Below are 13,187 nucleotides of genomic sequence, written 5' to 3'. Positions count from 1 at the left end.
ATATATATATATATATATATATATATATATATATATATATATGAATGAAACAAAAAAGGAAGTTTGTTTCCTTTCACAACCTGCTACCGTCTTCCATCTTTTCCTTTGTTCATTCATAATTCATATTCTTCATAAACATTCCCACATAGGAAGGAAGTCCAACCCAACACTTCAATATAAGTATGACAATGTAGATCTCGAAGGCCAGACTTGACCCGACTCGACCCAACATCTTAAGTCATCATCATCTTCTCCAATTAACCCTAATAGCAGCGCAACCTGGAGTAGGTGAGTAGCCATGGAGGACGAACAACAGAATGGTCGCTGGCGTCGCCTAAAAGAGAGGAAGGCAGAAGCGACATAACTGGGAAAACCCATCTTCGCCTCCACTGCCCAGCCTTGAAGCAACGCCAACGCCGTCGCCGTCCCCCCGCCTTAGTCGCATCACAAACCAGTTCGGCTGACGTCATTCCTTAGCGTCATCGTCGATCCATCTGTCATTATCGAAGTTCTATTGTTGTCGGCAACTGAAGGAAGAAGTGGAGAATGATGGAAGAACGAAAAAAAAAATGTTTGACTAAAAACCGTCGTCTACACCAACAACAATGGCATCCGGCGATGGAAATTCCAAAAAAGAACGGCGAAGCAGTAGGGAGAAAAAAAAACAATATCTTATTGAAAATTTTTTGTTTCTTAATGCGGAAAAAATATTTTAAACAGCCCAGACTAATAACAATTGCAAAAAAACTATTCAAATATGTTTCTCAATTATACAATGTATATAACATATTCAAATATTATGTATATATAATTAAAAGAACCAGGCGGAGATTATACAAACTCTGATACCAACTGTTAGAATAATTATATCACATGAAATCATTAATATGTGATAATAAGGATCGTACTAACCTCCAGCCATAGCTATGAGTTAATGACGGTTGAGTGATCTGGACTGCTGCAAAGTTTACATAAGCATTTTGTCTCTCACTTCTACTCAGCTCTCTCTAGATGGTGTATGAGGAATGTAGTGTGAGCAGTGAAAGGATTGGTGACCTTCAGTGTTGCAAAAATCGCGCCTAGGCGCTAGGCGGCGCCCGGCCGCGTCGAGGAAGGCCGAAATCGGCCTCCTCCGCGGCCAGGCACCTAGTCGGCCGACTAGGCGGCGCCTAGGCCACCTAGCCCACCTAGCCGGGCGCCTGGGCCGCCTAGGCCGACCGGCTGGTTTTTTTTTTTTTAATTAAAAAAAATTATAAATCTAAAACATTTAAACTATTAATGTTATAATGTATTAACTAATACTCTAATAGTCTAATAATAAGTAATAACTTAATAAAATAATAAGTAATAACTAAATTAAACTAATAAGTAATGCACTAATAATTAATAAATAATAACCAATAACTTAATAAGTATTAAATATTTAACTATTAAAGTGTAAAGACTTACAATATTAAACACTTTACAATTATTAACACTTAAAATATTTTTTTTTTATTTTTTTTTAAATTTAAAAAAAAAAAAAAAAAAAAAAAACCTAGGCGTCCGCCTAGCAATTTTTGCAACCTTGGTGTCCTTATATAACCACTGGCATCATTGTAGTTGTTGTATGTTATTAGGTCTCCTAAACCCTAACCAGACTCCTAAATCCTAACCATAAATGAAGTCTTGCTATTAGGTTATTAGTGTTGCACCACATATCAAACACTTAGGGTGTGTTTGGTTCGCACATAGGAATCGAAATCGGTATGGGTATCAAATACTTAATAAGGGTAATGCGTTTTGGTGAAAGTATTTTGCATGTTTGGTAGTAGGGTAGAATGAGAATGATTATTAATAGTTGGGGGAAAAAGGAGGAATGGAAATGAAACCCTTATTTCATTAGGATATGGGTTTTCCAATTAATGGAGTATTCCAAACCCATAGTAGTATTTTAAAAACCTATCAACCAAATAATAACAATCACTTTGATACCCATACCTTATGCCTAAACCTACCAACCAAACACACCCTTAATATTATCATAACTTATCATAATGTTATATTAAAAATAATAGAAAAACGTTACACATAGTCCATGGAATAATGATTGAATTATTGAGCTTTCAAGTAATCATATAATATACCTTTGAATAACAAACTTTCATACACAAATAAGGCAAATTATTGTGCGGACCATATGCTGTGTGAACAATAACAAAATATACATTTTTAATATACTAGAAGTATATTATCATGTATTGAATGTACATTATACAAAATAGCGTACTTTCAGCAATCAAATATTGTAATTACACCGAATACAATGAATATTTTAATATACTAAAAATATTATTTGTAAACTAAATGTACATTATTATTTAATAGTATGATATTATCCACATAGACAAATATTCAATATGTTAAAAATGTATCTTAATCCAGCTTAAATCATGTCAGAGTATAATTTGCCCTGTTCTGTTCTGTTGATTGGGTTGACTCGGCAATGCCCACGTAGTATTTGAGTTATTTCCACTGAGAGATACACAAATTTCCCGCGAACCTTTTTTCTGTTGTGCAAGGGCTTCAATCGGGAGAGCATAAAAATGTCTGAAGAGTCACCGTCTTCTTCATCGTCTGATTCTACCATTCTTAGCCTTCAACATCACCTAGCTTCATGCTCTCGTGTAAGCCTACTCTCTCACTTTGTTACGTGTATCTGTAATGTATGTGAGTATGCAGTTGAGGTGTGTTGCTGATTTGCGTATGCTGCAGTCGATTGAAGCCGGAGACTACAGTGATTCCGATCGATCGGTGTCGGAGCTCGTTGAGTTTCTAAACTCGACTTCGGATACGGTTTTGCAAGAAGCAGAGAATGAAGACTCCGAGAGAAAAGCCTTCCAAATTCTTACGGAAATTCATAGATTCACGGCTTCTCCTTCTCTAAACCTGGTACTTTTCTAGTTAAGTTGAACTTATAAAACTAGTTCGTCAAGAAACGGAAAGAAAAAATTGCATTTGCAACGATTTATTTCGCTGTTGAGGAATAGTTCACTGTTGCCGCTTTGTTTCAGGAAATTCTTGAAGCACTATCATTTGAGTTGCCGAAGGCAGTGTGCAAACTTGCCTGCGCATCGAAGAGATGTTCTGATCTCGCTGAAAGTTTTATTGATCATCTACTTGACAAGTGTGGTCCGCGCGAGATGCTTTCAATTCTTTGTGATGTATGACATTTAACTTGTTACCAAGCTGTTGCTGGAGTTCAATGCATCTTAATCCTTCTCCCTTTTTCTGTTTGTCTCGATGGTCATAAAATTTATAACTTGTTTATTATGTCTAAATTTGAGTATATGTGTTATGTACTCAGTTTGTTTTTAAATTGATTATTTATTTATTTATTCTTTTAACAAATTTCTCTTGCAATTTGTTAGGCATTAAGTTCTCCAAATGAGCTATTCCAGACTTCTCTTTATTATGCACCTCTTCTGAGTGGGGTTGCAAAAGGTAAAAGCATGAAAAATGTTTGCCCTTATTTGTAATTTGGGCATGTTTTATCTTGCTGTGCCTCTTACATAAAACATATTCAAATTTTAAAAATATCTTTAGTTTATTTGCTGCTAAGTAATTGTCACTTATAGTGGGATATTTGAGCATATTCATTAAAATGATAGCATTGGGGATCTTTTAGTGGATTTACATTTTTATAGCCTCATCAGGTATCAATTGCAAGTTCATATGCTACCGTTATTGGTTTCATGCTATAACTTCGAAGAAGCTACTCTTTGTTTTTGCCATTTGGGTTGAACTTCCATTATGGCCATTTTGGTTTCAGTTCTAATACGCATCCAGAGACGGCAACCGTTATTGATTTCATGCTATAACTTCAAAGAAGCTACTCTTTATTTTTGCCATTTGGGTTGAACTTCCATTATGGCCATTTTGGTTTCAGTTCTAATACGCATCCAGAGACGGCAATTTGAGCAAGTAAAAGCTGCAGTACCTGTTGTTCTTCAGATTTTAAATTTCATGGCATTACAGACAGATGATGAGGATGCTGATGCTTTTGACTTGTTTTCCAAAGCAATTGATATTGCAGATTCTGTTCAGGCAGTCTGTGCAAAGTTGGTCAGTGACACTTCTACACAATTGGTCTTGCTTTAAATAATATCTATGTTAAGCCTTAAATGGGTTCATTTTTTTTTGGATAAGAGCAGATGGATAACCAAAAGCTGCATGCTCTTTTTGGCCTTTTGATCTTGCAACTAATGGTAAATGCTATTTACATAAGATCTCATCTATTAGATCTAGTTATTCTTATTTTTGTTTGAGTTATACTATATTTACTCCCTCTTTTTACTCCATTCTTCATTCCCTGTTGACATGGCATACACTGATTAGCCTAGAAAAAAGGGGTCTGTATTTTTTCTTTTCTTTTTCTTCCTAAAATAAAATCAGGACATGTGGCATAAGCACTACTCTCTGGGAGTACACTTAGCGCTTCCCTTTTTGTTTGAATGCCTTTGCAATGTCCCTATCAATTCCTTATTTTGCATTTGTTTTATGTAACAAAACATTCTTGATGTGCAGGGTCTTGTTTCTCTAGCATCGAGGGCTAGAACAGCAGACTTTCTCTCTATCGTGCTCCACTTTTCACACTTTCTTCACTTTTGTGGTTTGTCATATATTGGCCTAATTACTGGTTGTGATGTTGATAAGATCACAAACATTATGGTTCAAAGTGAGTTATATGCTTTCCATTTATCGATCCTGTTTAGGAAACTAAACATTGCCATATAGACTGGCATCTCAGTGTATTGCTTGGTTAGGAAGTGTATCATTGTTCAGCAATCCACTAAACAACTTCTGGAAAATGTACAGGTGATAGGGATGATGAGATAACTCAATTTTCTTATGTCAAACATGGTGCATCACTGACAGGTTTTATGTACTATATATATTTTCAGTTATTTACATAGATGATGTTTGATGTATTAACACTTGTTCCTTTTCAACTGATATATTGCACAGTAATTTGGGGTTACAAATTTGGTGATGTGGCTGTGGCTGCTGCAGAAGATATAGCAGCAGTAGGAAAAGAACTTCAAAATAATCAGACTAAGAGATGGCAGGCAGTAGGCATGTTAAAGCATGTCTTCTCTTGTGCTAAGCTGTCATGGGATTTAAAGAGGCATGCTCTTGATTTCTTACTCAGCATTATGGATGGATGTGAATGTCATGAAGCACAAGATGAAGAAATTGACTGCTCCTATATGCCCTCTCTTCATGCTGGATTGTTGGTAATATATTTCATTCTTATGTTCTCTATTGTTTCTATCTCTTCTTTATTCCCTAACATCTGAAATGCATTTGGCAGGCTATTCAATCAGTCATTATGTATGGGCCTGATGCGGTTATACGAAAGAATGCTTATGAAGCATTCAACAAGGTTCTAATTTGTCCCTTATTTTGAAGTTCTATGTATTTCTTGTAAAAAAATAAATGTTTGTTGCTTATGTATTTTTTTTCTTTGCATTGATTCTATATTAGGATACTCATGTTCATCTGAATTTGGAACCTAATTCCCTTCTCTCCTCCACCCCCAAAGATAAAAGAAAACCTAGTGATCCTTTGGAACAAAATTTAAAAAGATGATATTCCTACATATTTTTATATTTCACATTTCATTGTGTTATGCTGCTCTGGAACTTGAGAATTCAGTGTGTGAAAACTAATGGTTCCATTATGAAGTTTTATGAAACTGCTATTGTATATATTCAAGACTCAAGAGAAGCTCTGGATTTGTTATAGCATTGCTCTGCAACTAATCCAGACTTGTAAATTCACCCTCAATCTCTTCACAGGTTACTAACACTAAAGCCAAGGGCTAAGAGTAAATATCTCAACTAACCCTTATATCTCTAACAGCAATGAAGTTGTCAATCCCTATGAAAATTTGGTAAGAAGTTCCTTAGTTACACTTGGAAACATGTAAATTACACTCTTTTCCCTGAACCCTCCAAAAAAAAAACCTTGTGAAATTTTCAGAGCTTCCTGATTTTAAGAGTTTCCCCCTTTTTTAGTTTTATGTACTTGTTTACACTGGTCAAACTTAATCCAAGAAACCAGAATGAAGTAAGGCAATAGAAAGTTTTTAAAACACAAGTTTCAAAGGTACACTAAAACCCTATTAGGAAATCCCTACTAAGAGTAAGAATTTTTGAGTATTTGTGTGCAATTTGAAGTTGCATTTGCATATTAAGGCTTTATTAGTTGCTTTATACAACAGGTGCTTGCTGACATTCCAAGTTCTCTGAGGTTTGACATCTTAAAAGCTTTGATAAAGAATTGCGACTCTTCTTCCATGGTATGCTATGGCTGAATAGTCATGAAAGTACATTGATTTGTTTAAGCTTCAACTTTAGCTGTCAAAACTGTATTTAAGTACAAGTACTTTTTGCAGATTGGAATTCTTATGGATTGTGTGAGAAGGGAAATGCATGCAGAATACAGTAAAAGAACCTCAGTGGACAATGGAGGATTAGAAGCTAAGATTGTAGCCTCAAAGTGCCCAATATTTTGGGATGACAGCATTCTTGATTTAGTAGAACTGGTTCTCAAACCCCCAACAGGAGGCCCTCCATCCCTTCCTGAGTACACTGATGCAGTAAGCATATGTGTGTGTGTGTTTGATAGTTTCCCTCTGCCATTGCAATTTGTGGACTTTCCACTCTGATATCCTTCCATATACTGATAATAATAATAATAATAATAATAATTGATAAGGCATGCCCTTCTAACACGACAAATGTTGATGTTATGCGTTGTCTGTTCTGTTATTTCGCTGGATTTCTGTTGAAAAAGAATTGCATTTACTGCCATAGTAACTGAAAGGTTTACATGCTGCATTTCAAGAACTAGGCTCATTTGCATTCTGATCTTATCTTGGACAGTGCTTGTTGGGTTTATTGGGGTTGGCCAAACATAAACCCAATAACGTTGTGCTAAGGCTAGATAATAGAGAGCGAACAGACACGTGGGGATGTAATCTTTCTGTATTGCCTTGAGAGAATCTGCGAGTATAAGTGATTCCAGAAATATACTAGGTGGGCAACTATTTATACATTTTGCATCTATTAATTACTAGATAGAGGAGCAATAATTAACGTAACTCCCAAGTACTGGGTAACAATTAAGTAATTAGTAGCCCGCATGGGCAACTCAGTTAGCCACAGGGATGAAGTTTGGGAAGAAAGACCAAGGATCGAGTCTTACCAGCGGCAGTGTGGGAGCAACCTCTCAAAGTGAGGGGGGCTCCTTGTGCGCAGTAAGCAAAGGTCTAGCCTCTGTGTTCAACTGAGTTACCATGATTTACATCCTCCCAGATGCTCTGTCGGGTTAGGGTTGGGGATTCAACCTTTTGGGAAGATATAATAAAGTTATTAGTGGGCAAAAATAAAATAATTAAGTAATTAACAGAACTGCTAGATAGTGGGGAGTGGCCTTCATTATGGCAGTTACAAAATCTTCTATTAAATGCTGTCAATTGAGGACAAGGACTAATCTTCCAAGGATGAGGACTGATATTCCAAGAACTGAACCATGAATGGAGACCCAAAACAAGGCTATGGAGCAAGGCCCACAACTGAAACCCTAGGGCCAAAGTGATGGGCTTCTTTCCTGGGCCGAGGGGCATACACCCCTCAGTGCTAATGATGGAGTCCCAAGTAATATCTTCAAAGTTGACCATTTGTTTGGAACTATTTTATCTACTAAACCTTGCATGAATTGTTTAAAATGTTTACAAGATCTGCAGAATCTCTGCTCTCTCTCTCTCGTTGCTAAATTACTATTCTCTGAGAAGTTCTTTTACACTGCAGGTTCTAGCAGCACTCAATCTCTACAGGTTCGTGCTGATTACAGAGTCAGCTGGTAAGCAAGTAATTATTTGAGGCGTGTCATTAAGAAAGAGTATGTATGCTAACGAGTATTTATGCTAACTTTGAAATAAACAAACGTAAGAAAGAAACAAACAAACAAATGACAATTGGTCTTTTGGAATCTCTCCAAGGGCCTTTAGGATCCTTGTCTACAAGAATTTAGCGGAATATCTCTGCTAAATTAAAGAAACTGAGTAAACTTTCAATTAAACTTATTAAAATCCTCCTAGAAGTGTATAGATTAAAATCTATGTAATATTTTTGGTGGTTCTGCTCAAGCACCATTGTAATTCCATTCTCCTGTCAACTAGGTTTAGTGTGTACAAGATGCAATGTTGTATGAAATGACAACGGACTTTGGTAGGTTCTGTGTGATATTAGTAGTCCTGTTACATGTAAGTTACATGTTTCCAAAAACTAATGGAGTTTGTCTCGTTCTTGTTTGTGTGTGTGTGTGTGTGTGTGTCTGTGGTGTCCTATTTAAAACATACATATTATTCTGAATCCTTTCAGTGACATGTTTAGCATCTGCCTTATACTATACTTCTGGCAGTAAATTTTGGGCAAATAAGTTTTTGTTGAAACAATGAAACAGGAACAGGAACCTATAATTGCTTTCATTTGTGTTCATGGAACAGGGAAAACTAACTACACCAGTGTGCTATCCAAGGACAAATTAGAGAGGGCTCATAGTGGATGGCTCTTGCCACTTCGCACATTAGTTACTGGAGTCATGGCAGAAAACCAGAAAGATTACGATCAACTGGCGCAGGATACAATGTGTTCCCTCAACCCCATTGTACTGGTTTTATTCCGTTGTATTGAATTGGTTGAAGAAAAAATGAAACTTGCAGTTTAGCTTGCGGTATATGGCTACACCTTTGTGTACACAATGAGGTAAGCATAATTAGCTAGCTTGTAAGAAAGAATTTATCCTTGAATCGTGAAGATATGACAGTGAACTAGAATCATTGCCAGAAAAGAAAAAGAAAAGTTACTATTTTCATGTTTTCAAGGATTTAATTATGCAGAAACAAGATATGTGGATTAAATTTCTGTTCCATAAGTAGAAAAGTAGAGGAATAGAATAAATAAAATATTCATTTGTCTCTAAAACAAGACTAACTAGCAGAAACCTGCAAAAATTTATGAATTAATTTCTACATATAAGCTGTTTATAAGTTCTCTATACTACTACCCTCGTAACTCACAAACTCCATTGCATGCAAAATTCTGAGTTGTGAGCTATCACATCTGAGACTTTGTCTCAGGTGAAAATGATCTTCTAATATGTAATTTACAAGTGCAGGCTTCTCAGCCATATGCAACCAATGCTGCTTCCAGAAAAGCAAGAGAAATAAACTGTTTCTCTTGAATCAATCCCACAGCAATCCAATTTCCTCTTCTGATGGCTCCATGTTAAGATCGGGCAGGATGAAGCATCTATTGTTCTGGGGCCTGCATGAATCTGATGAGACTGGCTCATCTTTTGTTGTATTATGTCTGGGCAAGACAGAAGGTCGTGTCTTTGTTGATTCCAAGTAAACCGGTTGTTCATTTTCTGATTCTAGGTTTAAATCAAACTGCAAAACCAACAAAAGATGATTAAGGATTTGAGTTAACAAATGTTGCTGCTGAGAAACAGATTGAAATTTTGCTTACTTTTATCTTCTTCAAGTTGTCACTCCTTGCTCTTTGTTGATTGAGGGTCACATGCATTGAAGCCAGTTCCTATTTATTTAACCCCAAATGGCAATTAGACACAACATACACACACGAGTAAAGAGGCAAGAGAATAAATTTGCAAAATGCAATGAGCATACCCTCTCCAAGTGTACCCTTTCTTTCAAAAGTGAGTTCTCTTCCTCCTTAAGCTCAGCAAATGTCTGCCATTAAATAAAATCAAGCTTAGTTACCTTACAGATTCAAGAGAAAGTATATTAACAATAGACACTGAATGTCCGTCCAGTTAATCTTCAAGTTTACCTTCTTCCTTTTTGATCTTTGGCTGCTAATGTTGCGGAAGATTTCATTGGTGACAGTGCACTGCAAAGATACACAATATTCGGTTTAATCACTAAACAAAGCACACCCATATTTACACAAGAAAGATCAACAGAGCTTGTCTATTACACCTTATTCCAAGAACCAAGAGTGAGAGTGAGAGGGTCATGCATATAATTGATCATGTAAGATTCTTGGATTTCTTTTTTTTTTTGAAAGAGTAAGATTCTTGGATTTCACTCACCACTAAAGACAAATACAAATTAGATAACATGGGCCTATTTACTAAACACAAGGCCCATAATAGCGAGTCCAAACAAGGGCCAACAGTCAAGCCAAGCCCAACATGGCTTTCCCATTTATAATTTTTTCTTCCCTTCCCATTTTATAATTATAACATTGGCATGGCATCACCAACACTATTTAGCCCAACCAACGCAGAGGCCTCAATTCCCTCAAAGGAGACACAACTAGTGAATGGAAAACATGTAGGAAAAGCAGCATGACCAGTCAGCCCAGCCCGGGACCCACTAGTTCAGAAATCACACACTGCTAGTCTGTACCACTAACTATTTTAAGGGGATGGTTTCAAAAAAAAAACTATTTTAAGGGGAGAGACGTGACATCCAAATCCAAATCTAAGACACCACCCACCCCAAAAAAGGTACGCGGAGTAGGAGCATAATAATAATAATAATAGAATTACTTTAAAAAATATCAATATAATAATAATATTAATATTGTTAATATATATCTTTTTTGCATTAAAAATGGTTTTAAAAAAAAAAAAAAAAGATATCAATTTTAATTAATGGTGTATCAAGCATCCTTATTATTAATCTTGTGCCGACTTTTCATATTATTCACACTTTCCACTTTCTTAAACCACCTAAAAACAAAATTCAAATTCAAACCGCTAGATTCCGTCTCTTCATTTGACACGGGTAGACCCACAACTTTTTATACGGAGTATTAAATTTGATAAGATCTGATATAAAAAGACTAGTGAAAATTTTGATCCCAAAATTCGATTGAGAAAATGGTACATTTGATTTGATGGTGGCAGTGGGCGGACTCCTTTTCTCAAATCTCAAGGAAAACATCAAACAAAAGTGTCAGCTTTCACCTTTCTAGTCGGGAAGAAGAAAAGAAAATCAAAATCAAAAGGAATATTACAATGATAGGAGGGATGAAGGTGAGAAGTAAACTGGGTGCCGACTTTTAAAAAGACTGGGCCCCACACAGCGTCCATATCAATGCACCAAACTACACAGCTTTGCCCACATTTCTACCCATCCCCGCTTGGAATTCAATCAAAAAAAACAAAAGAATGGAGGTTACACTCGGATCCGACCCGGAAGGCTAAATTGGTCATTTCTACGTTTCGCAAAAACTTGCGTGAGACTGTGAACTCCATCAATAAAACGGGTCAAATCTTTAATTAATGATATCAAAAATCCAATTCATTCATTAAATATTTGATTCATTAATGAAAGGTCTAACACATCTATCCAATTAAGACCCGTAAAACAGACTCACACAAATATTACCCAATTTTTAAATTAGGGAAAAAGGGTTGAAAGGTGACCGAAATATTAAAGAAGAAAACGCCACATCTCTTTAGTCTTTAGTATTTACCCACCCCGAATTTGGAGCGTGTATTCGGTGCCCCGACCCGAACCCGCACCACTTCACCAATCATTCCGTTCTTCCCGATAAGGAAAGATAAATACTGCTGCACTCGACAAAACAATCGCAACCCCGAAACTGACACAAGGCCATGAAAGGCGACCGCTAAGAAACCGCCGATTGCAGATCGGGCCGGGCCGGGGATCCGAACGGCCACTATTAAAAAATGGGCACTTCCCCAACTTATCCAGAACGTGGCAGCACAAAACTTATTACATAAGTTTTCAAAAAAAAAAAAAAACTTATTACATAAAAATGTGTGAACAGAAGAAAATCTGAAAGCGATAGGCGGAGGAAATGGAGGAAACAGAAACGAAGATGCCACGTCACGACTTTTCCCATGTCCCAACGTGAGGGAAATATTGAGGTTGAAATGGTCATTACACGTGACTGTTTCGTTTGGTGAACGGTTAACCAAATGAAGAGCTCAGAAATATCAAGGGTATTCCGGTCAACAGAACAATCACAGATCAGAACTGCCGGAATATGGCGTCAGCAGCGGAGAATAAAAAAGCCGGCCAGGCAAATAAAACACAAGAGGCGGCATAGAGAGAGAGAGAGCTTTCATTACTCTGTGAGAGCAGAGAGCATAAGAAAAGTGATTGATGAAGAAATGAGATGCGAATACGAACCTTAGATCTGAAGACGGAGGAGAGATCGGAGGAGGGAGGCGGGCGGCTGGACTCATCGCAACCGCCGTCGCTAGGGGACGCGGAGCCTCCGCTCCACGACAGCGGCGTGGTAGGGCTACGCCTGGCGGTGGCGGACCATTTCGGCGGCTTGGAGCGCGGCTGCCGGTTTCCCCAGTGAAACGGCGGGAGGGAGAGGAACAAAGACGCATCTGACGGCGGCGGCGACAAATATGAGTGCTTGAGGCGGAAGAGCATCTCCACCACCACTGCGTCGTCCATCAGAGCCGCTGCAATCCAATCGTCCTTCTTCATCATCATCAATCCTAAACTCGCCCAACAGAGTATAGAGCTAGAGACTGTGAAGATGTAACTCCAACCACTTGTATATAAGGGGGAAGTCGCGCGCGGTGGCGCTAATGGAGATACGGAGGGTGGCGGAGGAGAGGAAAGAGAGAGAGAGAGAGAGAGAGAGAAGGGAAGAAATGAAGAATTGGGTAAGTGAACGAGTTGTGCGGTAGTGTTATATTATATATATATATATACTGTACATAGGGGCGGGCGTATAAATGTAGATGTACAGAGTATTTCTACGGTATTTATACGATTGGGACTTTGGAATGGCTACTTCTTTGGATCTGGTGGGCCTTCTATTGCTTTTTCAATTTGGGTTTACTTTCTTTTCTTCTTCTGCTTCTTTTTTTTTTTTTTTTTTTTTTTTTTTTTTTTTTTTTNTTTTTTTTTTTTTTTTTTTTTTTTTTTTTTTTTTTTTTTTTGTTCTTTTTTTGTTTCATAGCTTACGTGTGATTAATTTTAAGCTTCCAGAATACGCAAATTTTACTGTAGACCGCGGTCTACAATGCATCAAAACAACGTCGTTTTGATTAATGAAAACAGACAGTTGAAACGGTTTCCGTTCTGTGTTATTCACTTTTAGTTCATATACACT

General features: G+C 37.2%; 2 protein-coding genes across 2 annotated transcripts; one reads left to right on the top strand and one right to left on the bottom strand.

The window, feature by feature from the left end:
- Window positions 1-2,463: 2,463 nt before the first annotated feature.
- On the top strand, window positions 2,464-9,600 carry LOC116006545 (aberrant root formation protein 4). Its single transcript, XM_031246967.1, has 15 exons — window positions 2,464-2,666; window positions 2,755-2,931; window positions 3,054-3,203; window positions 3,411-3,483; window positions 3,929-4,104; window positions 4,194-4,247; window positions 4,567-4,717; window positions 4,858-4,917; window positions 5,008-5,276; window positions 5,354-5,425; window positions 6,266-6,343; window positions 6,440-6,643; window positions 7,857-7,908; window positions 8,555-8,813; window positions 9,226-9,600. Exons 1-14 carry the CDS (start codon window positions 2,586-2,588, stop codon window positions 8,773-8,775), a joined length of 1,818 nt encoding a protein of 605 aa, XP_031102827.1. The 5' UTR covers window positions 2,464-2,585; the 3' UTR covers window positions 8,776-8,813; window positions 9,226-9,600.
- Window positions 9,000-12,753, bottom strand: LOC116006546. The gene is made up of 5 exons (XM_031246968.1): window positions 12,242-12,753; window positions 9,903-9,962; window positions 9,740-9,802; window positions 9,579-9,647; window positions 9,000-9,499 (listed from the first exon to the last, which is right to left on the bottom strand). The coding sequence occupies exons 1-5, from the start codon at window positions 12,557-12,559 to the stop codon at window positions 9,293-9,295; spliced, it is 717 nt and encodes a 238-aa protein (XP_031102828.1). The 5' UTR covers window positions 12,560-12,753; the 3' UTR covers window positions 9,000-9,292.
- Between the last annotated feature and the right edge of the window lie 434 nt (window positions 12,754-13,187).

This window comes from Ipomoea triloba, chromosome 15 (assembly GCF_003576645.1).
Source record: "Ipomoea triloba cultivar NCNSP0323 chromosome 15, ASM357664v1".
Taxonomy (NCBI): domain Eukaryota; kingdom Viridiplantae; phylum Streptophyta; class Magnoliopsida; order Solanales; family Convolvulaceae; genus Ipomoea; species Ipomoea triloba.
The sequence above is the reverse complement of the archived record's forward strand: the minus strand, read 5'-3'. Positions and strand labels throughout refer to the sequence as shown.

Bases quoted from the DNA above. Each gene is read 5' to 3' on its own strand.
- LOC116006545 (XM_031246967.1), top strand. From the start codon at position 2,586: ATGTCTGAAGAGTCACCGTCTTCTTCATCGTCTGATTCTACCATTCTT. The intron at 2,667-2,754 runs GTAAGCCTACTC...CGTATGCTGCAG, and splicing joins ACCTAGCTTCATGCTCTCGT to TCGATTGAAGCCGGAGACTA. The intron at 3,204-3,410 runs GTATGACATTTA...GCAATTTGTTAG, and splicing joins TGCTTTCAATTCTTTGTGAT to GCATTAAGTTCTCCAAATGA.
- LOC116006546 (XM_031246968.1), bottom strand. From the start codon at position 12,559: ATGATGATGAAGAAGGACGATTGGATTGCAGCGGCTCTGATGGACGAC. The intron at 9,963-12,241 runs GTTCGTATTCGC...GTATCTTTGCAG, and splicing joins CCTCCGTCTTCAGATCTAAG to TGCACTGTCACCAATGAAAT. The intron at 9,803-9,902 runs GTAAACTTGAAG...ATTTAATGGCAG, and splicing joins AAAGATCAAAAAGGAAGAAG to ACATTTGCTGAGCTTAAGGA.